This window comes from Falco cherrug, chromosome 1 (genome assembly GCF_023634085.1).
Source record: "Falco cherrug isolate bFalChe1 chromosome 1, bFalChe1.pri, whole genome shotgun sequence".
NCBI lineage: Eukaryota > Metazoa > Chordata > Aves > Falconiformes > Falconidae > Falco > Falco cherrug.
In genome coordinates this window covers 14,683,948-14,706,783 of record NC_073697.1, presented here as the reverse complement: position 1 = coordinate 14,706,783, position 22,836 = coordinate 14,683,948, and the positions used below count along the sequence as shown (strand labels likewise).

Here is a 22,836-nt window from a genome sequence, read left to right as displayed (position 1 = left end):
GTTGAGCTGTGTTACTTTCAAAGAAAGCTGTATTGCAGTTCTGCCACAGCAGATGTAGTTCCTTTCCCTGCATCCTTACCATCAACTTCGAATACTAGCGTCCTGTTCCTCAGCTACTGTGAGTGTTCCCTGAGATGTCAGCTTTAGAGAGGAGGGATACATAGTGGAAATATATGTGGGACATAACTTTTATGGTTAGAGCAAAAACTGGTTCAGGTGAGAATGAAGACTCCATTTCCAGTGCAAGTAGGATGAACAAGATTGAGAGATTTGTAAAACAGTGTTGTTTAACTGGTGTTTTAAAGGCCAGTTACAACTAGGAAACATATCAACATTAAGAAATTGAGGTACATGGCAAGGAACAGAGAAGTTTGGGGGTTTAGTAAGCTGGAGATTTCTCTAAAACAGAAACCCACTTCCTTTTGTAACCATTTACACTTAAATATCTCTCAAACTGTAATTTTTGGATGACATGCTGACTGAAGGGCAATGCAATTCTCGCTCCCTATTTATGGATGGGGAGCAGACACTCAGAGAGAGAGTAGGATTTGGGGGGTGGGGTGTGGGAGGAGGGGTTGTTTAACACAAAGAGATGTCAACAGACATATGGATGTAAGTGGTAGGATGCAGGCTAGCTGTGGCTCAGGAGCTGTATTGTGGTGTCAACTCTAGGCTGTGTCCCAGAGGGTGTTCACTGCTCTTGGTGTATTGGTTTGGGCAAAATGCCAGCAAGACGCTTTGTTGGCTTCCAATCTAGAACTTGCTTGCATCTGGGATGAGTGGACGGATCTCTCATCTGAGTGCACCCAACTGTACAGATATGCCTCAAGTTACTTTTTAATGTTCAAGGGTGAAAAGGGAATACATTCAGTTCTCCTTTAACCTGCGTAAGTGCTGGTTCAACTGATAAGCACCTATCTTCTTTATTTGAATGTGCATGGTATTGGCCTTTATGCACATGTTATTGTTAATAACTGTGTCTATGATGTTAACTTTGATAACGTAAAAATAATTCTAGGTAAGTGCTTTGGGTTTTGCTTGGCTTTTGTTTGTTTTGAATAGGAAAGATGAAAGATGCTAGCCCTCTTCTGCTTGAATTACTAATCTAAGGTAGCTGAGTGGTTTTACTGTGGGCTCTTAAAACATTGGTGAATTCTTTTCTGAAGGGTTTTGAGTAAAAGGAACTTACTGTGACAGACTATTCCTCATATTCTGTACAACATTAAAGAAATAAATCTTTGCTTTCAGTGTATGTTGGTATCTCTACACTCATGATACATTTGGCTGTGTTTTTCCTCCTTAAATTCATTGGATCAAAGCAATAATATAAATCTAAGTTTTTATTCATCAACTTCTCTCCAGGTTTTGTAATTTGCTGGAATTAAATAGGGAACCTGGGAATAATACATTATTATAGATACAATACATATCATGCAGCCTTATTTCCAGAATGTCAGTGGAGGGTTATATTAAATCCTTTTGTTTTGCTGTAGTATGATTACAAAGATTCTTTTGTAGCTTGGGACATGGAGTCTAAAAGCAAGAAATGTGAGAGGTATCTGTCAAGTGAAGATAACATGACCTTAATTTGAGCATTGCTGCTGCTGTTAACTACGTTCTGGTTGGTCAGCAAGATCTGCAAAAAAAGTCTTGGTCATGTCTGTATGACTCTGAATACCTATCAGGAAGAAGAGCAATGCAGGGTCACAGTGCTTTAAACACTGTAAGTTAGGTCTCGGGAGAGACTAAGACGTGTTGCAGTTACTGGAGAGGAGAAAACATAACTAACTGCATTGAGAACAACACTTTTTTTTTTTTTCCTGCTGAACTAAGTTCAATTTAGGATGGTCTTTAAAACTTTAACGAAGAGTGACAAGCAAATGACAAGCTAGTAGTGTCTATATAAGAAGAAAAAAACCCCAAAGTTTAGTGCTGTGTGTATATTCCTTTCCCAAATAGCTGGAGAGATGAGAGCTTTAGCCTGCATTAATGTATTAGTCGTTTCAGCTGTTCAGGAATGAATTGTGTATTATTGGTGCAAATTTTATTTTATTTTAGATAGGGGTTACTGCAGGACTGGGCTGAGATTTGAAGTGACTGGAAGAAACTACTTTGAGTAGCTACCCACCTGACTGAATTTTGAAGCATGCCTGTGCTAGCTGTACAAAGACACAAGTATCCAGTAATTTTTGGGCCTGTTAAATCTCTGCTCTACACTACAGAGTTTGTAATATTTTGCAGGTGTACAGACTATACCAATAATGAAATATTTTCAATATATGAACATGTGTTATGTATATTTCTATTGTTGCAGTTTTAGCTGTTTTAGTTATGCTGAAAGATGACAGGCCTGTCATGATTTTGTCTTCAAAGAAAGACTGACTTATGCTCCAAAAACTCTTTCCTGGTCGTTCAATCCAGGCTGATGCCAAGTCTGTGCACTTTAGAGAGATGTTAGGTGACTGTTCAGGAGGGTCTCACAGATTTACACAAATTTGGGAATAATACTGTTGTTCTTGGTTCCACACAGATGGTACCAGACAGGAAGAAGTGGAAGGTGAACTTAGTGAAGAAGAACGCTGGTTTGGAAATTCTTCAGAAACTCCTTCAGAAGCATCATATGGAGAAGTCCAGGAGAACTTTAAGTTGTCTCTTGAGGACAGAATCCAAGAGCAGTCCACTTCCCCAGATACTTCTTTGGGAAGTGCGACTCCTAGCAGCAACACAGCAGAGCTGGGATCCATTGAAAGTGAGGCGCAAAGAGACACATTACAGAGCAAAGAGCACCTTTCTCCTGATGTGTCATCTCTGTGTGAAGAAGAACCTCCTGGTCCAAATAAGCCACTGAGTAGTAACCTGAGGCGGCTGCTGGAGGCTGGCTCCCTCAAGCTGGATGCTGCTGTTACAGTCAATGGCAGAGTCGAGTCCCCTGTAAATCTTGGCTCAAACCTCTCCTTCTCTCCACCTGCTCATCATGCCCAGCAGCTAAGTGTTCTTGCCAGAAAGCTTGCTGAGAAACAGGAACAAAGTGACCAATACAATGCAGGTAGTCACTTTATATGGAATCAAGGTAAGTGGTTGCCAAACTCAACCGCTACCTGTGGTTTGTCCCCTGATTCAGCTATCCTGAAACTGAAAGCTGCAGCCAATGCCGTTCTGCAGGACAAATCTCTCTCAAGGACTGAAGACACTATAAGGTTTGAATCCTTTTCCTCACCTTTTAGTTCTCAGTCAGCCAGCTCCACGTTAGCAGCTTTATCTAAGAAAGTGAGTGAAAGAAGCATGACTCCTGGGCAGGAGCACCCACCTCCGGCTAGTTCTTTCCTTTCTCTGGCTTCCATGACCTCTTCAGCTGCCCTTCTCAAGGAAGTTGCTGCAAGGGCTGCAGGCACCCTGTTGGCTGAGAAAAAGAAATCGCTGGTTGCTGAGGATCCCCTGCAGCTTTCAGAGATGAAGCAAGAGAAAGCAACTCCACCACAGTCTTTGGAATTATTGTTACTTCCAGTCCCTAAGGGAAGAGCATCCAAACCCACTAGTACAGGTATGGGTAAAGTTTAAGTCACTAAGTAGAATGTATTTGTTTTGCTACAGGCTTATATAACATCTCTTCAATGGATCCGGATTTGGTTTGATTCCATGTGTTATGTGAATAAGAAATAGGTACTTTAGGTAAATAATAGAAAAGCTTCTTAAAATACCACTTGAAGACCAAACCATCACAACTGTTTCCATATTTGAAAGATATGGGTGTGTACAGTTCAGTGCTTTTTTTTTTTTTTGTTCCATACAATGATATTTCCCCCTCTTACCAAGTTCAGAATAAGTCCACAAAAAATATTTAATGGAGAAGATCAAACAATCTCTGTTAGGAAGCTCACAGTATCAGTGAGCCTGTACAAAACTAGTGCTTTTGAAATATTGGACAAGGGAGAATTCTCCTTCCTGCTGTCTCTGTCACAAATAGACTTTTGTATAATCGCTTACTACCCTGTCCTAATTTACTAGAGTATGTTATTATGTTGTCACTTTTCATTAAATTTTTTTGCAGCAGTTTGGTATTTTACAATCCTTTGTCATTAAAAAAAAAAAAAGTGAACTGAATTTCTCTAATTTCCTCAACAAGAGCCATTTTACACTTCTGACTTCCCTCCACCAGTTCCAGCTGTTGGCAGTCAGGGAATCAGGCTTATAGGGAATAAGAAGAAATAGTCTTGGTAACAAAAGCTTTCAAAAGCAGGCAAGCCATGCAGGGAAATTTAAATGATCCATCTTCAAAATAAGGAAAAATAAGGTTTCTTTCATCTATTTCTATACAAAGTTCTCATCATGGATTCTTATTTCTGGTAGAACGTACAGCTTCAGGTGTTGTCAGTGTTCTCCCTTGAGTGGCATTCTGATGCAGAGGGGAAGGACATGTCAGCTATCCTCACAATACACACAAAGTCTTTCAGTATATTAGAGCTGAGTTTTTACATTAGTTTTTGAGTATTTTATCAGGAATAGTAGCTTGACTGTACAGGTGTAGCAAGCCAGTGTACAGATATGAAGCCTGACATGTTGTATAATTGCACTGCTGTCTTTCTGACCTAACCTTTTTGTTTAGGGATATTATGAGGTCTGATCTGTCCCTGTGCAGCTTTTGGTAAAAGCTCATAGGGTAGAAGCTATTAGATGGACAGCAATACTCATTCCTCCCTTGGAGGAGGAGGGAGAGGGATGTGATGAGATGCAGCCAGTAGCAGTTTTTTTGCTCTGAGTTACATGTGTTCTACAAATGCTTTGCTGGTGTGTTTTGCAAAGGCAATTAAAGTGGCAAACAATTCTTGGCATGTGTCTGGCCTAAGGTTTTCATTAGTTCAGATAAAGTCCTTTTTGGAGAAGCATAAGCTAAACCAAAAAAAAGGTCCTTTTGTTTGGGAAAGGAGTACCCACACTGGTTATGCCAGTGTGACTGTGGGCATTAATTTAATCTAACTTTCCCCGTGAAGACTGGCTTTCACATAAGAAAAGCAGCAATGTATAGAAAAGGAGTAAGATTAAAATTTATTTGAAGTTATTAGTTTATTTTCTGCTAGAGGAAAAGCTGTTCACATCATAAGTTTTTACTGGGGAAAGGTTGTAGTAAAGTCCAGGTTCTGTGTTTTACCAACAAACTGGGGATTTTTCTGTGTAGCTTGTACTAGGGGAGTGCTCTGTACCAGCGTGAGAGTGTGCTGGTAATACTGGCACTTTATAAACTAGCTCTCATGCAGCAAATTTCTAGCAACTATTCTCTTTGCTGAAGGCTCAAGCATAGTGTGCTGCTAAAAGATAACAATGGGGGCCGACTGCCTCAGGTCCTTGGTAACCAAGGAACAAGTATTCATTTTTTATAATATATGAGACTAGTATCCCAAGAGGAAGGGTGTTTCCTTTCAGTTTATACGCACTGGGCCAATGCCAGTTGGCATCCAAATAAACTTTATAGTGTAATGTTCATAACAAAAGTTACTTTAAGTCCATTTTCTGATATACTATTAAGCTTTATTATTATTTATTTATTATTAACTGACTGAAAATAAAAAGCAAGCTGTTGGTTAGCATATCTGGATGTTGATTATGGAAAGCCAGACTCCTTGGTTCCTTCAGCCATGGAGAAAAGCAGCTTACAAAAACAGGTCACTGTTTAGTGACCTTTGATTGAAGACTTCACTTTTGTAAAAGTTGAGTAGGGCAGCTGAGTGTGTATATTTGCCATGAAAATAAATGTCACACATTCCTGATTCCTTTTGCACATACAACCTTATGGCACTAAAAGCAAAAAGCAGTATTTCATTTGATAATGTTTTGTCTTTTTATGTCTGTGTGATTGCTCCTTGAGTCATGGGTTTTTTTCTGTCTTGTTCCTGGAGAGAGACACATTTTCCCAGTAGGCGCAGCTTGAGAAGTGGGGTGTTTTATTTCCCCTCTCATACTTTGAACTTTTAAAGACACTGGTGAGTTTACTTTATTGTTAGGAATCTGATTCACCCACCAACAACATCTAGCTTTGGTTATGAGATCAATACTCTGTGAGATTAATTAGATGTCGACAAGTAAGGAACAGCAAAGATGGAGTCTATTTAAAGAGGAATAAGTTAATAACAAGAGTATGCCTCAGCTCTTTTGTCCACCATGCTGAACTATTTGCTCAGAATTATTTCAGGCAAGAAGCTGGAGCCATGGCTTATCTGAACAGTCACCTCTGAAACTGCATGTCAGGTTTGGTGGACCTAATCATTACTTGCATAGGTTATAGTAAAGTGATACAGAGAAGATTAACTTTTCTAGCAATCTGTTAATAATGCCAGTTTTATACAGAGCTCATGTGTTTGGAATGAAATTTAGAAGGAAGCCTGGAATCTCTGTTAAGCTTCTGATGTCGTTTTTGAAAGCGTGTGGTGGCAGACCCTTCTTTTACTGACTAAATGCTTGTTTGGTGTAACTTTTTTGCCTGTGATGCTTGCAGTTTTGTTCCTGGAGCTTCTTTGGGAAACACTGGCTGATTCCTTGCTGAAGTCGCTCTTTCCAACTAATTGACATCATGTGACATAAAATAGACATCAATATAAATGAAGGAAAGCTGAAGCCCATGATTTTGTGGGCTGAGGTTTATGTAGTATAGTAAAGAGCTAACATGTTTCAGCTTTGGAGAGCGCTGACAAATTCCTGTGTACCATTCATTGTCATTGTTACTGGTGAAGTCACATGCATTCAGTCCAGTTCTTTGCATATTTTTTAATGTGCTAAATTACTGTTGATCCATCTTGTTTGCAGATTTATTTTTAATGGGGCAGAAAACGGGTAATAGCTTGGTTACATGTTACTTTTCTGGATCCTTTGTGATGATAACCAGAGACTGGAGAAAAGCTGTGATAGAAGGAAAAGAAATGATATGTAAAAATACTACCAGTATTTTTTTTCTGTGGTTTATCTTTCTCCTGCCTTTTGTGAAGAAGTAAGTAAAGATATTTAAAAACTGGAACACAAGCAAATAGAGCGTCTTAGAGGTACAGAGGGGAACAATTCGATAATACATATAATACATTAAGTGTGATAGAATATTTCACAAGGAGAATTTCTGAACTTGCAGAAGTGCATGCTTTGACAATGTGTCCTTTTTTGTACTTACAAAATGACTACATAATCAGTTGAATTACGGTGGTTTTGTTTCCTATCTAATAACAAGAAATATATTTTAGGATATGACAAATATTTCTGGAGGTTTTTATCATTTAGTTCCTCATCAAGGGAATTTGATGTTTGCTATATCCTTATCAGTAGGAAATACCTGATAATAATGAGATTAAATATTCTGAGAATTTCTAAGTAGCAGGATGCACATTGCTGAGGTCTGGATATTTGAAAATAGTCTGTCTTTTACAGTGAGGAGGAAGGCTTCCAGTTTCACAGTAACACTAGGCCTGTCTTTATAATAAGCAGAAGAAATCCTGGTGAGAGGATGGATGGATGGATGGATGGTTAGTTGTTTAAAGTCAGCAGCAAGGAATTTCTCTTTTCTTCACCCTTATGATGATTCCACGCTCAGCAGACTAACCATATTTGCTTGATAAATGCATCAAATCCTTTTCTTTTCTTAGGTGAATTGGGCAGTAAAGCAGAATGCAAACATTTAGGAAGGCAGTAGATTTAAAGCCCTGGCAGCTAGAGGAGCAGAAGGAAATCCATGACCCAAAGACCCCTGATGGCTGAAGTTGCAGCAGCATCTGCTTAAGCCATAACTAAACAGTTTCAGCAGCAGGGGTTCTGAAGTCATTCACTTCTGGAGTTAAATATATCTGATACACAATACTAGCATGCTTTTCAGTTAAGCTGTGGATTGTTCTATGCTTTATATCCTGCTTCTCTGCTTGCTAACTATCAGAATACAGGACCAACAGATACAGGAAATGTATCATTTTTTCAACAGTTTAGCTTATTTTCCATACCCTGCTACAACTGGCCTTTGATAGGAAATGAAGCTGTGAAGTGATGATTATGAGAGACATCCATCTCAGTTCAGTTAAATTATGAGGAACATTAGAACCAGGTGAGATAGAGTACCATCCCCTACTGATTAGCCAAAGGATGTTTGGGACATTAACCTTTATAAATTATGGTGACCTTTCTCAAAGGGAGAATAACTAGATTAAGGGGAAAAGGGATATGCAGAGGGGAGGAACTGAAATTTCTGGTACATGTTGTTTAACTGATGTGTCTCTTTGCAGATTAAATTCTAGCACTGAAAAATGGTATCTTGAGTGTGTTTACAAGGGGAAAGTATTCAACAACTAGCTATAAAGGATCCTCTCTTTTTCTTCCCTCTTCTGCAAAGCTTCAGAAGAAGAAGGAGGAAAACCTTTCCAGTGTCCGATCTGTGGTTTGGTTATCAAGAGGAAGAGTTACTGGAAACGGCACATGGTGATTCATACAGGTTTAAAAAGTCATCAGTGTCCACTCTGTCCATTTCGCTGTGCACGCAAGGACAATCTCAAATCACACATGAAGGTAAGGGAAGTGTCTACTGACAACCAAAACACTTTAATCATCAATCAGAAAATGATAGTATAACAAACCTATTTACTTGCAAGAACAAAATTTCCTTAGTTGTACTACCAGTGATGCCTCTATTTAAATAAAGAGACCGTAAAAAGAGAAAGAAGAAGCTTTTTTCCCTTTGCTTCCTTTTCCATTTTATACAATGTGGAAACTACCTTGGGTTGTGTCAACTTAATGCAGCACAAGCTGTCTGTGACTGGTCTAGTTCTAGACCTGGAACCACCAAAGCAGGGATGTTAGCTGAGATGTGACATCATGCAAACACAGCAGTGCTGCTTTTCAGGGTGCCAGCTAGTGTCACTGCATCACACTAAGTGGGCATACCAACGTGGCCAGCACTAGCAGGGGATGTCTCCATTAATTTCTGCAGATAGGCCTGCAGTTTTAACTCTTCTTGCTTTAGTTTTTAACTGCAGCACCTCAGCGGTGAAGCATCCAAACCAAAATGAATGACACATTATACTGTAATGTTTCATTTTCAAGTGTTTCCATTAAGTTTAAAGTGTGCTTTTAACTCACCCTAAGTTTTAGGCTCAAATTGAAGATGACCTTTTGAAGGAAGCAACATCTGTGTTGATACAGAAAAATATATGAATGTAAAGAAACTCTTTGCTTAGCTAAAGTGCTACATGGTTACATCATACAAAGTGCCTGGTTTTGCAAGCTGTAGAACATACTTGAAGTAAAAATGGTACCTGTCCCATTAGCCCATGGATGAAGAAGCTGAAGTGCAAAAAGTTTCCCTTGTTAATGCAGTTGAGTTTTATAATAACAGTGAAATATTTGATTATAGTTAGTATTTTGTCTATTTTAGACAGATGTGTGTAAGAGTACCAGACTGGTGTGGAGGGGGACAGAATGCCTGTTCAGCTTTTATGTGTGCTATTGCAGAATTGGAGATCGCTAGACAAGAGTCTAACATTGCTTCTTATACCCAAGTAGCTATTTGCTTCACTGTAAATGATTCAGATGATTCCACTGATCACAACAGCAGATCTTGCTGTATTTCAGGTCTTTGCTAGGTCTGAAATCATCCCCTTAAAGTCTGAAGGCTCATCCCTTAATGCTCCTACTGTGGATCAATGCGCTATTCCCAGGCATCCTTGGTGTATCATGCTAATCCTTATCAGGTACAAGTAGGTTTGGTGTATATGGCTCCCGCTTTTAAGATTTGGTGTTCCATGTTGACTGCGGGGCACAGATTGCCATTTCCAAGCAGAAGATGAGTACAAAGAATTGGAACACAGCATGCTAAGAATGGTTTTTAGTTTTCAGTTGTTGACAGCCTGCACAGAAGCATGCATCACCTAAAAACTTGCTATTCCTTGGCGAAGACCTGTTGTCATCCCCTGCTTTGTAAAGGACATCCCTATTATTCCCTGCAGAAATTCTTGCTGTCTGCTTTTTTTGCTTTTTTTTTGGAAGAATTATTTGCAGGTTGAGGGCCTATCTCTTCCTTTTTGGCATGGTGATTTCCATAGGTGGCCACAGGTAGGATATTGGAGAAAATTAGGGACTTTTTCACTGTCTCTGTGTGCTATCAGGCTGATGGTTATCTGAAGCCATTGTGCTCTTTTTTGCTCCTCACTTAACATAAACCCCTTCCTTAACTGAGCCCATGTAATCTCAAAAACAGACTCCTTGTACAAACGTAATATGTAGTGTTAATTATTTGGTAATATACTAATTATTATCAAGTAATGCTCATTTAGACATCACTGAGATCAGAGTCAGGCCCAGAGCTGCTTGACACAGTGTAAGAGATTGCAGCCTCCTTTAGCCTATGGAGATAAGATTTGATGTCTCCCCAGTCAATGCAGCCCAGTCATGCAGGTCATGATGGACTTGGTTGGTAGCGTTTGCTGGTAAAGCTGCTGCCTATTTAAGATGAAGGCAATTGTCTTACAAAATTAGATGGCCAGTATTTGGTCTTTTGCCCTTGTTATAGTCTTATGGACAGATGTAAAGAATCACAAGCATGAGAATCTGAAAGATAACGTTTTACCTTAATTTCAATGGGTTTCATATATTTTTCTCAATTGAGTAAGCCATATGTAAGAATACTTTCTATCACATAAAATTGAAGCAGGTGAATAAGGGGGTGTGTTAGTCATGTGTCCAACAGTATCAGACATAATCAGAATTCCCTTTCGTGAAAGTATAAATTGATAACAAGATTAAAAATAAAAACCATCAGATTTCTAATTATAGAAAAGTGCTGCTTTTAAATCTGTGTGTAAGTAAGTATGAGATTATAATAACTGACACATACACAAGCCAACAGTGTTCGAATTGGAATGAATATACATCAGAAATGATACTGCACAGCTGGGACTTACTTAGGATGCAGCATTCTGGTTATGCCAGTTGGATGTTTCAGTTCTCTTCATTGTCCTAGGATCCTTTGGGAGCTACCTGGCCATATCTGCTTCCTGGTGGGCAACCCACGTAGGTAGAGCTGCTCTAGCTCTCCACCCCTCTCTTACTCCCTGTGAGTCAGCTGTGGCTACAGGTGAAGACATGTCTTTTAAAGCTAAAAATGCTACTCAAAATTAGGGTACTAGGCTGGTGTCTGTCATTCATTATAAACCAATTTTTATTCTAGGATATTATCACAAGCCAAGCTTTTTTCCTTTTATGCTGCTGGTGCTCTTTGGTTTTCATGTTTTAAGTTCTATTGGTAAGGATCACAGACAAAACCTGTTGGGGTGTTTTGTCCAGCTGCAGTCCTCAAAATCTAATAGTGTTGCCTTTTTTCCTCCTAGGCAGCATAGCTGTGAGCTGAAGCACCTCCTCTTTTTTTTTCTCTAGGTTCTTGTACACATTTTCCATTGAAACTGGTCATTTAGAGAATTAATTTCCATGACTGGTTTGTGTGTGTCCATATGGATCTTCCTTATTGTGTGTATCTTTAGGTTAATGAATAATAACTATATAATACAAATAATGTGTAATTTTATGGTAATTATAACATGTCAAACTGATTGACCCAGAACGCAACATTGCCAGCATTTTTGGTGTCTTGTCCTCCCCTGCTAGATAAAATCTTTAGAGAGCTGGATTAATTCCAGCCCTGACCCATATTCAGATCTACATGTGCTACCCACCATGTTGATGAAGCATTCTTCCAGTAAGGGCACTTTGCCAGGACCGACTCACAACTGGAGGCAAGGAAGTGAAAGGCAAGAAGGGAAGCAGAAGGAAAGTTTCCACACAGGCACACAATGAACAAGGGAGGCTGAGTAGACTGCCTTTTAAGGCACGCAGTGTTATCTATAATTGTTACATTGCGTTTAGATTTCACAGTGGTAGGCACCTTATAAAAATCCTAAAATAGACACAGTATGGAGTTTTATTATTCTGGTTTGGAGACAAATTATAGTACATGCATAACCACAAGTTTTGGCCCTTATTCCCAGGACTCTGGGGGTACCATTTCAGGACTTTATTCTGGTATCATAGCTTGGTTTCCAAGGGTGCTGAGAATACTGAAAATGAAGCTGGACAAAATGAATGGGTAACTGAGACAGGTGTCCTGTCCAAGCAGGCAGCAAGGGTTGTGCCTGAGTCCTTCTCTGTGTTTATCTAAACATACATTCAGTTGGAATATGTTGGTTTCTTCTTGAGCGGGAGAGTCTCTTACGTACTACTTCTGCAGAAAGCAACAGAAAGGGGTGGTATAATCCAGTAAGATGTATTCAGGCTTTCCTATTTTTCCTGCTAGGGAGGTAGGGATTGAATTTACCTCGGAGCAATACCACAAGCATCAGTCAGATATGGCCAATTGGTGTCTTTGGATCATGCACATATATTCCTCAGCAATCGGTGGACGGCTAGGCTGTGAGATCATACAGATATGTTCCAAGAAAGCAACAGGATATTAGCCTGAGCGCTTGGAAGGGGGAATGAGGAAGAGGAGCATATGGCCAAAAATAATATCTATAAATGTTCCTTGTGCTGCTATATAGACATAAGGCAGAAATGGGTGAGCCAGCTTTTCTAGCAGTGGAAAAGTTTGGCATTGTGAACACATGCTGAAGCATGATGGTATGACAGAAAATGAGGAAAGGGAAGATTAAGCTTAGCAGAAAAGTTAGATGCAATGGCAGACAGGTCATGTGATGGGCAACCATAGGATCTTCCTGCTTCTATTGCTTACGAAGAGCAACCATGTAGCGAGATCTCAGGGTAATGTTCCTCTGTAATATGAAGAGTGTTATAATCAGCCTCCTGATTAGGGAGAGGCTATTAATTACGTGACAGTGGGAATAAAGAAGGGGCTTGAAGAATGTAGCCTGGTGCTTGCTACCTCTTACGATTTGCTTTTCCCTCTTTCTTCCTCAGCTAGGGTCAGACAACAGAATAAGCATTCCTAATCCGTTTTGGTGAAGTACAAGACAGGTTATTTTAAAGCATCTTCACCATATTGGGAGAAGGAGGTTGACTGTATTTTATGGGAGGGGTTTTTATTTAGTTTGGTTTAAGCTAACCCTTAAGAGCCCTGGGAGGCACCTGTGATTCCATTCTCTCTTCTCAGCGGAGGGGAGGTAATGCAAACTTGCACAGCTTTTCAACAAGTGAAATCTGTACCCTGCATCTAAAGACAGGTACCACAAGTGACTTCAAGTATCTGCCTTTTAATCTTGTCACTTTTCGCATATGAGACAAGGATAATAAGGGCTATGCATTGATACCTTAAATCTTAAAGAAAAAAGAAAAAAATATTTTTTTTGGAACACTAGTCCAGTCCAGCCCTGCAGAGAGGCTTTTTTTCCTCTTTGCTTTCAAGCAAAGCAAGGAAATAGTTTCAAAAAGAAAATACTATATAAATAATGTATGTATCCTGAGGGTGAGGATCATATCAAAACTAGCACTGTAGCACTAAACTTTTGAAAGTGCAGTATTTTAAAAATGAGGGAACTTGTAAGAAAAGAGCATGGAATAAAAAAGCAAAGGGCACAAAATAGGTGCAAAATGGAGACTTCTCAAGTGTGCTCAAATGCAGTTGCAGAAGAAGGCATTTTACTTAGAGATTTAAAAAACAACAACAAAACAAAACAAAAGCCACATCAAACCAAAACCCAGAAATTAGTGGCTACACAGGTTTGACACAGGTATGCCTAAGTGGCCAGGTTGTAGTAGTGGTTGATTGTAGTAGTTGCTTAAACAGATGCCCCTCATGGAAATGTTAATCTACTTGAAAGTTGGTGAGAAAAATAAAACCTACAGTAGGCAAAGAAAAAAGTGATAATTAGGTCATAGAAAGTAAGTAAAGAGTGAGTAGCCAGAGGCAAATTAGCAGTGAATGGATTCAGCCCTCTAACCCTCTTATGTTCTGATTTTGCTTAGGGATGAAGTTTCTCAGAAAAAAAACACAAACAAAACGAACAACTTTCCTCTTATTCTGAGTGTTTAAAAAATAATAGCAAAAAACCCCTGCTAAGCCCCACAAAAGAAAGGTGAATGCCAGTCCTTCCTTTCCTGTGCCTCATAACTGGAAGGAAGAGTCTGTGCAAAGCATTACCCCAACTTTAAGGGAGGGGAAAAGAAAAGACCTACCTTAACAGTACTACAAAATTGCAGGACGTACCTGTATCACTGTTGCCCTCACCCTACTCTCCATTGTATCCTGTTAGGTGAGATCACGTGTATTTGTAACTGTGGTACATCTGTATGGGCCAGTGTGTACTTCCCATGACTTAAATTTCCTGGTAAATAAGCAGAGATGTTACTTTTAAGTATGAAATGTTGATTTAAGAAACTGATTATGATACCAGAAATGTTAGTATGTCAATACAAAACATAACAGAAAAAAAATGCAATGATACAAATTATGTGGTATGATAGGGACGTGTGGTTTCTGTAAAAGAAAATCATGTGTTCTTCGACTAAGATGTTTTGAGCATGTCAGGAAAATCATGGACTTAAGAATCAGTTTAAATTTATTTGGTCTTTAAAAAAGCCTTTGGCAAAGCTTCTCACTGAGAAGCTGCCAAATAAATTAAGCAATGTGATGTACTATGGCACATTAGAAATTCACCAAGAGACAGTAAAACAAAGGGTAGGATGGAATTAGCAATTTTAAGCATGACAAAAGGCTAACAGAGGAGTGTTCCATTACTAAGGGTAGAATTGTGTATGTTTTAGCAAATACAATCTGCACAAAATGATGACTGTACGTAAGAAAATTGTAGATGATACAACCTTATGTGCGTGAATTGAGATTAGAAAAGGCAAAGCTTGAAAGGGAATAAAAAGACGCTGGCTGACAGGTAAACAAGGGGGCAAATGAAGTTATTGTTGACAAATGCAAGGTACTGCACTTTGGAAACAGGAGTCTAATAATAATAAAGCACCTGGCTGTCTGATATAATGAACTGTAACTACTCAGGGAAAATATCTGGGTATCATTGAAGACAGTTAAATGAAAACCTTTACTTGGCATGTGCAGCAGTGATTAAAAAGTACAATTAGATACTTGAATGTCTGTAGAATAAAACAGTGATAATACTGAAAATATTACAATGCTTTTATTAACATATGGTATGCTGCCAGTTATGATAGTCACTTCTGGTCACTGCATCAAAAAAGGTGTATCAGAAATAGAAGGGATTTTAAAAGCTGGCAATGAAAATGATTAGTGGGATGGCAAGAACTCCCTTTGAAGAAAGAAGCTGTAAAGAATGGGACTGCCAGATATAGAAAGGAGGTGTGATCAAAATAATGTATGTGATAGAGAACATAAATTGAATGGCCTCTTTTTTTCTTTCTTGTAATGTAAGAATGAGGAGGCAGTAAGAGAAACTGAAAGAAACAAGTAAAAAAATAAATAAATTTGACCAATAGATAATTTGTATGCAAGTCCTCAAACTAGGCCTAAGGTTTGTAAGTATTATGTAGTTCTATTGAAAATTATTGTGTACGTCATATCAAGCACACACTGAAAAGAAACTGTAGAACCACAAAATACTATGAGACTGGGAAGACTGTATGGTTAAGAGAAAGGTGTTACAAGCACTTTGCACAGTCAAGGAGAACATCCACAGTTAAATGAAATAACTCAGAAGGCAGAAGTCCTTAGTGTTTCTGACATAAGTCAAACAGTAATTTTGTAAGATTTTGAAAGAACCGTTCGGTATGAGCAGGTTATGTGCTGTGTTTGGTTGCAGCATAATTCAGAGACCTGAATCTGGCAGCAGCTGGGCTCAGACTAGGACTTTGGAGAAAACTGGTTAGCTGTCCTCTTATCTCTTCCTGCCTGTGGTTCCTGCAGGAACATCCTAGCAGAGTCTGAAGAGGGCATCTGCCAGTTTCGGTAGCATTAGCACAGTGTAAGAGCCATTCTCTGTCTCATGGAGGGAGAAGGCAGCTTTTTGGACTGCAACATTGCATGATCTGGATTTACCCTGTGGCTTTCTGTGTAGCTCTACAGGGTTTCTTGTTTCTTATTCTGTGCAAATAGTTGCTGCCTTGACTTTCCCTCCAAACATCATAGAATGGCAATTCTTGGCCCTTTTAGCTGCTGTCAAGTGAGAAAACAAGGGATAGTTTTCCCTTTAAAGGGACTTTAATTCTTAGCTTCTATTTCTAATAGTGTTCAAATTTTAAAATAAATATTATTATTTATTTATGTGAATTAAAAAAATATTAATAATCTTGTGGTGAAACTGGACCCAGGATTTTGGGGGGGCTAAGTACTAGGCTTGATGTTGTTTCATATGGATTTTTTGTAGGTCTAAAATTCTTCTTTTCAAAACTGTAAATATTTGGGTTTGAATTCTATCATTTCTTGGTTGCAAGTTATAAGTGTACTTTATTTTGTGAGAAATCTATTGGTGATTCTGCTATTGTCTTTGGGCAGGAGAAGAATCCAAATCAGGTGAATCACACCACACACACCCCTTCTCATCCATTCTCAAAAGATATTACAGGGGTGGCAGTATCTCTTCTGGGGAGAGAAGGGTTCACACACAGACTTTGCCACCTGACTGCAGCAGTGACAGCCTTCAGAAGGCATCGTATTGATGATTGTGATAAGGGGCTTCTAGAAGAGATGGTTAAATATGTAGGCAGGGAAGTGTTGATTGAAGGGGATCCTGGAGAGAAACCCTGGCACACAGAATCTCGGTGGGTGTAAGAGATAAAGTTGCCATGGTGAGAGTGCTTGCTACCATTAGTACATCTCAGTGCTCTTCATGAAGAAGAGTGCTTACATACTGCTGTGCTCACAGACCATCCTGTTTCCAGTAACGTAGACAGGCAATCTGGTTGGCATTTTTGTTGTAACCTCTTAATATTTAGAATTTATTGGGCTGCTATTCTTCTGCAAGCAACAATGCTTTAAAACTGTCTTAGGTTAGCATTAGCTTCTAATGTTTTTTGTCATCAGGTGCAATTATAAGATTCCAGGATTGCTTTGTCTGCAAATATCATATTTATATGATACTGAGAATGTCATTCTGTAAAGCAGCCGAGCAAGAGAAATTCTTTCTTGCTATCTGTTTGTTTAGTAACTGATCTCCAGAACCCTTGAAGAATGACTGAATGAGAAGTTATACAGCACTAATGAAATGAGTCTTCACTGAATGCAAAATGAACTAAAAGAGGGACATCTCCCATCTTCACATTTTAGCAGACCTGAATTCAGGTCCTGTGTATGTAGAGCTGGGAATGCTGATATGAGCTTGTGACTGAATTCCTCTTACTATATAGAAAACTAATCAGACCAAATCTACAATCATGGGAAACCCCAACCTGAATTTTGACAGAGCTGTGTTTGGGAAATGCCACTGTTATCCTAGAGCTTTGCAGTGTCTGCACCAGGACTCTCAGGATCTAGATCTCAGCTCTGCAGGAAACTGGAAAGTGCTGAAAGCCTTAGCTAAATCTAGTTTTTCCAGGCTCCCTGGTGTAGAGCTGAGCTTTGATTAGAGCTGGAGCTCTCAGGGCTTTTGGACTCCCAGGCTGTAGCAGTGAGCCTTGGATCCCTAGCACAGCTGACTGCTTCTGAGCCAAGCCCAGGGAGCAGGGGGTAGAATGCCACTCAGTAGGGTAGGGGAGTCACACCTCGTTTGCCAAGAGTTCATCAAACCTCTCCATGTTTCAGGTGAAATGTTTTGTGTTCAACAAATTGCCTTTTTCCAACAAAAATCTGTCTCACTGAAATGTTTCCAACCAACTCGAGTCACAAGTGAAAGTGAATGTGTGGAGCTCAGTCTGGTTCCAGTTTGTCCTGATCACATGTTCATCAATTAGTAAGGAGCAAATGTATGTATTTGCCAGTCTTTCTACAGGGAGTAGCCTGGGGTGTGCTACTGTCAGGATTTAAAAATCATTTGTGAAGCTACAGCAAAATATTTTTCAATATATCTGTCACTATTATGCTAAGCTCAATTATTCCTCCTCTTTCACAAGTATTGTGTTAAACAAGAAATTGTATAGTTATAAGTATAGAGTTCATATTAATGAATGTTTCTGTTCAAATAATTGTAAACCATTAGATATGGATGGATAGGTAGAGTTCTTTTTTTAAAAGTAATCAGAATCGGGCCTGAACATGCTAGGCGTTGTAGTCATACTGGACCATACCATCTCTATGAGAAAGAGCCTGCAGGCAAAATACGAGAGTACAGTAACTATGATCATTAATTCACTGATGAAATAGAATAAATGGCAACACCATCTCTCATGTTTGTATTTTATTGTAATGGAACTGTTTATTTTCTGGTAGAATTAATTTGCAACAAGCTGTTTCAATAGTGCCTTGGTATTGCCAGGTGCTGTGTTTTTACTCTAATGATACTTGAATCAATGCAGTTTGGTGTTTTGCTGGGTTGCTCTAAACAATTGTTATTTATGAGGTTGCACAGAATGATGATGCTTAGTAGATCATGTAATAGATGGGGTGTGTGTGTGTGCTTGTTTTTTTAATCAAGCAAGCTACTAGTTATAGCTTGGAAGTCTTTTTATGCACTGGCAGGTCATCAGGATCTGGTTGTAAGGACTGTTTGATCCAAAGCAGGCTTCATTATTTCCATGATGTAGAAACTGATTTTCCTGATACTTCTTTTTTCTGTAGTTGAGTCTGATGTTTATGTTCTTTGACTTATGTGTGAAAGAATCTGACTGCCCTTAGTGTCTGACCTCTTTCCAAGTGGTCAGAATGAAGAGTTCACTCATTAGTTAACATTTTTTTTAAAACGGTGTGAGAAGTGTGGAGTTGGAATTTCTATAATGCTGGTAGACTGTTTTGCTTAATACGTGCTTTTGTCTTTCACTTCCTCAACCAGGTTCATCAGCACCAAGACAGGGGTGAGACCTTTCAATGCCAGCTATGCCCTTTTACCTCCTCCCGCCACTTCAGCCTGAAACTCCATATGCGTTGCCATCAACATTTCCTCAGGACAGAATCCAAAGTGAAGGAGGAAATACCAGAAACTGATGTGAAGGGGTCACCACAGCTAAATAGTGACTCCTGCCCAGGACCACAGAGGGAAGGAGGTGGACCTGACCTTACGGGATCAGCATCTGTATCTAAAACACCTGATGCAGCTGGGCAGCCTAGTGGAGGCATTCCACCTTTACTAGTGAAAGAAGAGCCCAAAGATGACAATGGCATTTCAGCTGCACCTTTTGCTCTTAGCACTGTTGACAGAGCCCCCAACAACACAAAGCTGAAAGACTCCTCTGACTTTGTGGCCAGTACAGCATCAGCCCTATTCAACCAAGACATCTCTGTCAAGATGGCATCAGATTTTCTTATGAAGCTGTCAGGTAATTGAACAGCAAGCAGCAGCTGCTCCTTTCTGGGCTAAGAAATGTTTTGCTTTGGGTTTGCTAAGTCATGGAATTGCAGGGAGAAAAGCGTTGCAACTTCCTTAACTTGTCATTTCTTGTTTGTTTTGATAAGGAGAGGTGCACGATGGAGGGAAGAGAGGAAATGGTGAGAGAAGAGAGGGATTTTGCTGTTTAATTGCTGTAATTGGGAGTGAGAACCTTTTCTGCAGGCTTTCATGTTCATTGACAATTACTTTGGCAAATCCCATTTGGTGTTTTTTTTCAGGTATGCTGAATACCTGTAGTTCTGGTTTGAAATCACTGAGGGTCACAAGAGCATAGCAAGTTAGACAATTCAGTTCTTAAGTTCTCTGCCTTAACTCTTCTATTAAATAGGACCAATAAAGTATTGGTCACCTTCCTTTCAGAGTAGTATTTGAGGTCCAACTAGTAGATACATGTGAAGTATGAATGTTACTGCATTTCTTGATTATTAACACTTAAAAAAAGGTAGTCCTGGAGATTCATGAACAGCTTTTGAATTGTTTTACTATTTTAATGGAAATCCATATCTAATGCAAAGCATGTGTGTGTTGTGATTTCTTTCATTGTGAGATTGTTGCTGTAAGAATGGTATTTGTATGTGAGACTGAAGCAGATGATGTGTTTAGGGTGAATCTATTATATTTTATGTGCTTTTCTATTGAGTTGACTGAACGCTTCAGAATTGTGGACGTGCTGAAGGAATGTTGTATACTAAATGTTTTCAAAATTGACCTTAATTTTTAAAGATAAAGAAGCCAGGAAAAATTTCACTTAAGAAACTTCTGTTTCACAAGGACTTGGCAGTTCCTATGGCAAGTTTTAGACTTTGGAGATAGTGCATACTCTTTTCAAAAGAGAATAATTGGTCACCTTTTTCCTTTAAATGGAATGTAAGTTGCATTTTAGCAAATTTTATTGTCAGTTAAACTAAGGAATTAGCTCTATCCTAATGCCATTGCCTCAGTGTAACCACAGCCATTTATTTTGAAAAGGCTTGTGGTCCCCGTCTGCCCAGGCTTTTATACCTCTGGGATTGCAGTTCTGTGGGGAGTCAAGTAGAATGGGTAAAGGCAAGAAGTCATGTCTGAGGGTTCATGGAGCCAACCAGTTAAACGGAAGAGAACTGAGGGCAAGCAGGAGATGAAATGGGCTGGCATAAATGGTTTGCTGTGTGGGCTGGAAGAAGCCACAGAAATCTCCTCTTTTAAAAATAATCTGTTGATACAAGTTGTTATTATGCTCAATGAAAAAATGAACAACATTGAAGGTTGAGTCTGTTTTGATTTGCTTGTACTTTTTTTAAATTGAGTTTCAAATTTGGACTCAATATGAAATCCATTTTTTTTATGTTGCCTGACAGCTGTCCCATACGTGTTGTCATTCTGATGTCTATCTTAAATTTGCGTTGCTGCGATCTAAGTGGCTCTACACATCAACTGTACTGACCCATAGATGGTAGCGCTCAGGATGGCTGCATGTAGCAGAATGAGAGCAGAAAGCAGGAGGTGGGGAAAGACTGAAAGCTGAAAAAACAAATAACATTTTGATGTGTTGTTTTCATGTAGCAGTTGATGGGGAACTGTTTATAGTTTGGCAGACGGTCATGTTGTCAATGTCTAATCTATTGGCATCAGAAAAAGGATACAAATGTACATTATTCATGCAAAAGGCCTATGCAGTTATTTTATGGTGACTTACTAAAGGTCTTGAAACCTGACTTGTATGCACTGTTACCTAGCAACATGTTATAAAGTCACTGGGGGAGTGAGATGTATCTGTAATTTTGTATGTGTGCATATTTGGATGAAAATGTGCTGCCAGTCACCAAGTTTACTACACAAGAAAGGCAATGTTAGAAGGAAAGGAATTTCTTTTCTCCTGAGATTTATATCGTGTTATATACATTTAGCTCATGCTTTCCTCCATACACCGTGCATAAATTTAGAGTAGAAGTAGTTCTCTTTTAGCAAGTTGGCTAAGTATTAGCTGCGTTTTTTGACTGCTTGCTGTGCTGAACCCAGTTCCTTTGAGTGATTTCTTTATTATGACACTCTCGTTAGGCCCATTGGAACTTCAATTATTGGCCCTACCTTTTCAAGGATATAAATCTTTTGACATCTCAAATTGTATATGCCAATTGTAACAGCCAACACAGATTTGTTGAGACCAAATTATGTCAAAATAATCTAATTTTCTTCTCTGATGGGCCTTGTGGCTAAGAAAGAAGCAATAGATAGATATATAGACTTAGAATTTGGCATTTATTCTTATTGAATATTGATGGTTTAAATGAACATTTATTTTTGCTTGCCAATGTTTATTGCTCGTCTTCTTCTTGGTTGGTATCAGTTTGTATGCCTCCAGTTTCATAGTAGACCTCAGAGCCTGTTGGTTTTCACTTCTGTGCAGTTTCAGCCTTTTGTTTTTCCATGTGTGGAACTCAAAGAAGTGCTTCAGACCTAAGAGTTATAGTGTCCAAAGTTTAACTGGTGCACCTAGGGTGAAAGGTGGTACAAAATTGGTGGTTATTAACTATTATGAATTTGAAAATGGAATCTTAATAAGCATGTTATATAATCTGGGCTCTCAGCATTATTTCTCATTGTGCAGTGCAGTACCTTTCTAGTCTAGATGAAGTGGATATCAGATGGTTGGAAAAGAGTACATTGAAAGTAGTTCACAGTCAAAAGAGAAGAGTTGCAGTCAAAGGAGATCTGTAAAAAATGTGCAAATGTTCAACAAACAGTTGCACAAATACAAACCCAGGAACAACTAGCTGTATACAGAGAGAAATGGCCTCAAGGAAGGGGGAAACAATCCTGCTGTTCTCAGTTTTGCTGAAGTCCAAGATTTTGGCACTATAGTTTATGAAGAGTGTGGACAGTTGGAAAGACTTTGAAGGAGGAGAGCAGCAGAAATGACCAGAGGTTTAGAAAACATGTCCAGTGAGGATGGATAAAAGGGGTGAGGTTGTGAAGGCTATACAGAAGACTAAGGTGAGTCATTAATAAGTGTTTAATGCATTAAAAGGTTTGCCTTGGGGAGAAGGAAATAAACTCTGGTTGTTCATTGTAATTAGGCCAAAAAATAACAGGTTTATATTGCTGTAGGGTTTAAGTTGGCATTAGGAAAACCTTTCCAAAAGTTGGGGTCGTTAAACCTCTATGATAGTATGGCTGGAGAGATTGTGGCATCTCTGCCACCGGACAATTTTAAAAACGGATTAGATAACTACCTGTCAGATGTGGTTGTTCACATATTAGACAGTAGGATGGACTAGATCTGTCTATCTCAGTCAGTGAACCATAGGACATGAGAAGCAGTTGAAAGAAATTTCAGCTGAACAAAAACAAGCAGCCAGCTGTAAAGAAGCAAAGTGGGGAAAAAATTTATAGGTGTTCAAAGTTAGACCTGATTTTGGCTGGGCCAGGCATGAAT

General features: G+C 39.1%; 1 protein-coding gene across 5 annotated transcripts in view; it reads left to right on the top strand.

Annotated features, from left to right (window-relative positions):
- Positions 1-22,836, top strand: part of ZNF827 (zinc finger protein 827) — a 106,380-nt gene that overhangs the window by 23,395 nt on the left and 60,149 nt on the right. For all 5 annotated transcript variants that reach the window (XR_008732482.1, XR_008732485.1, XR_008732486.1 and 2 more), the window contains exons 2-4: positions 2,531-3,541; positions 8,354-8,526; positions 18,867-19,350. Coding sequence is in view for 2 of the 5 variants with exons in the window: in XM_027807727.2 (XP_027663528.2) it covers positions 2,531-3,541; positions 8,354-8,526; positions 18,867-19,350 (1,668 nt within the window). In the remaining 3 variants the exon portion in view is untranslated. The remainder of the gene's footprint in view (positions 1-2,530; positions 3,542-8,353; positions 8,527-18,866; positions 19,351-22,836) is intronic.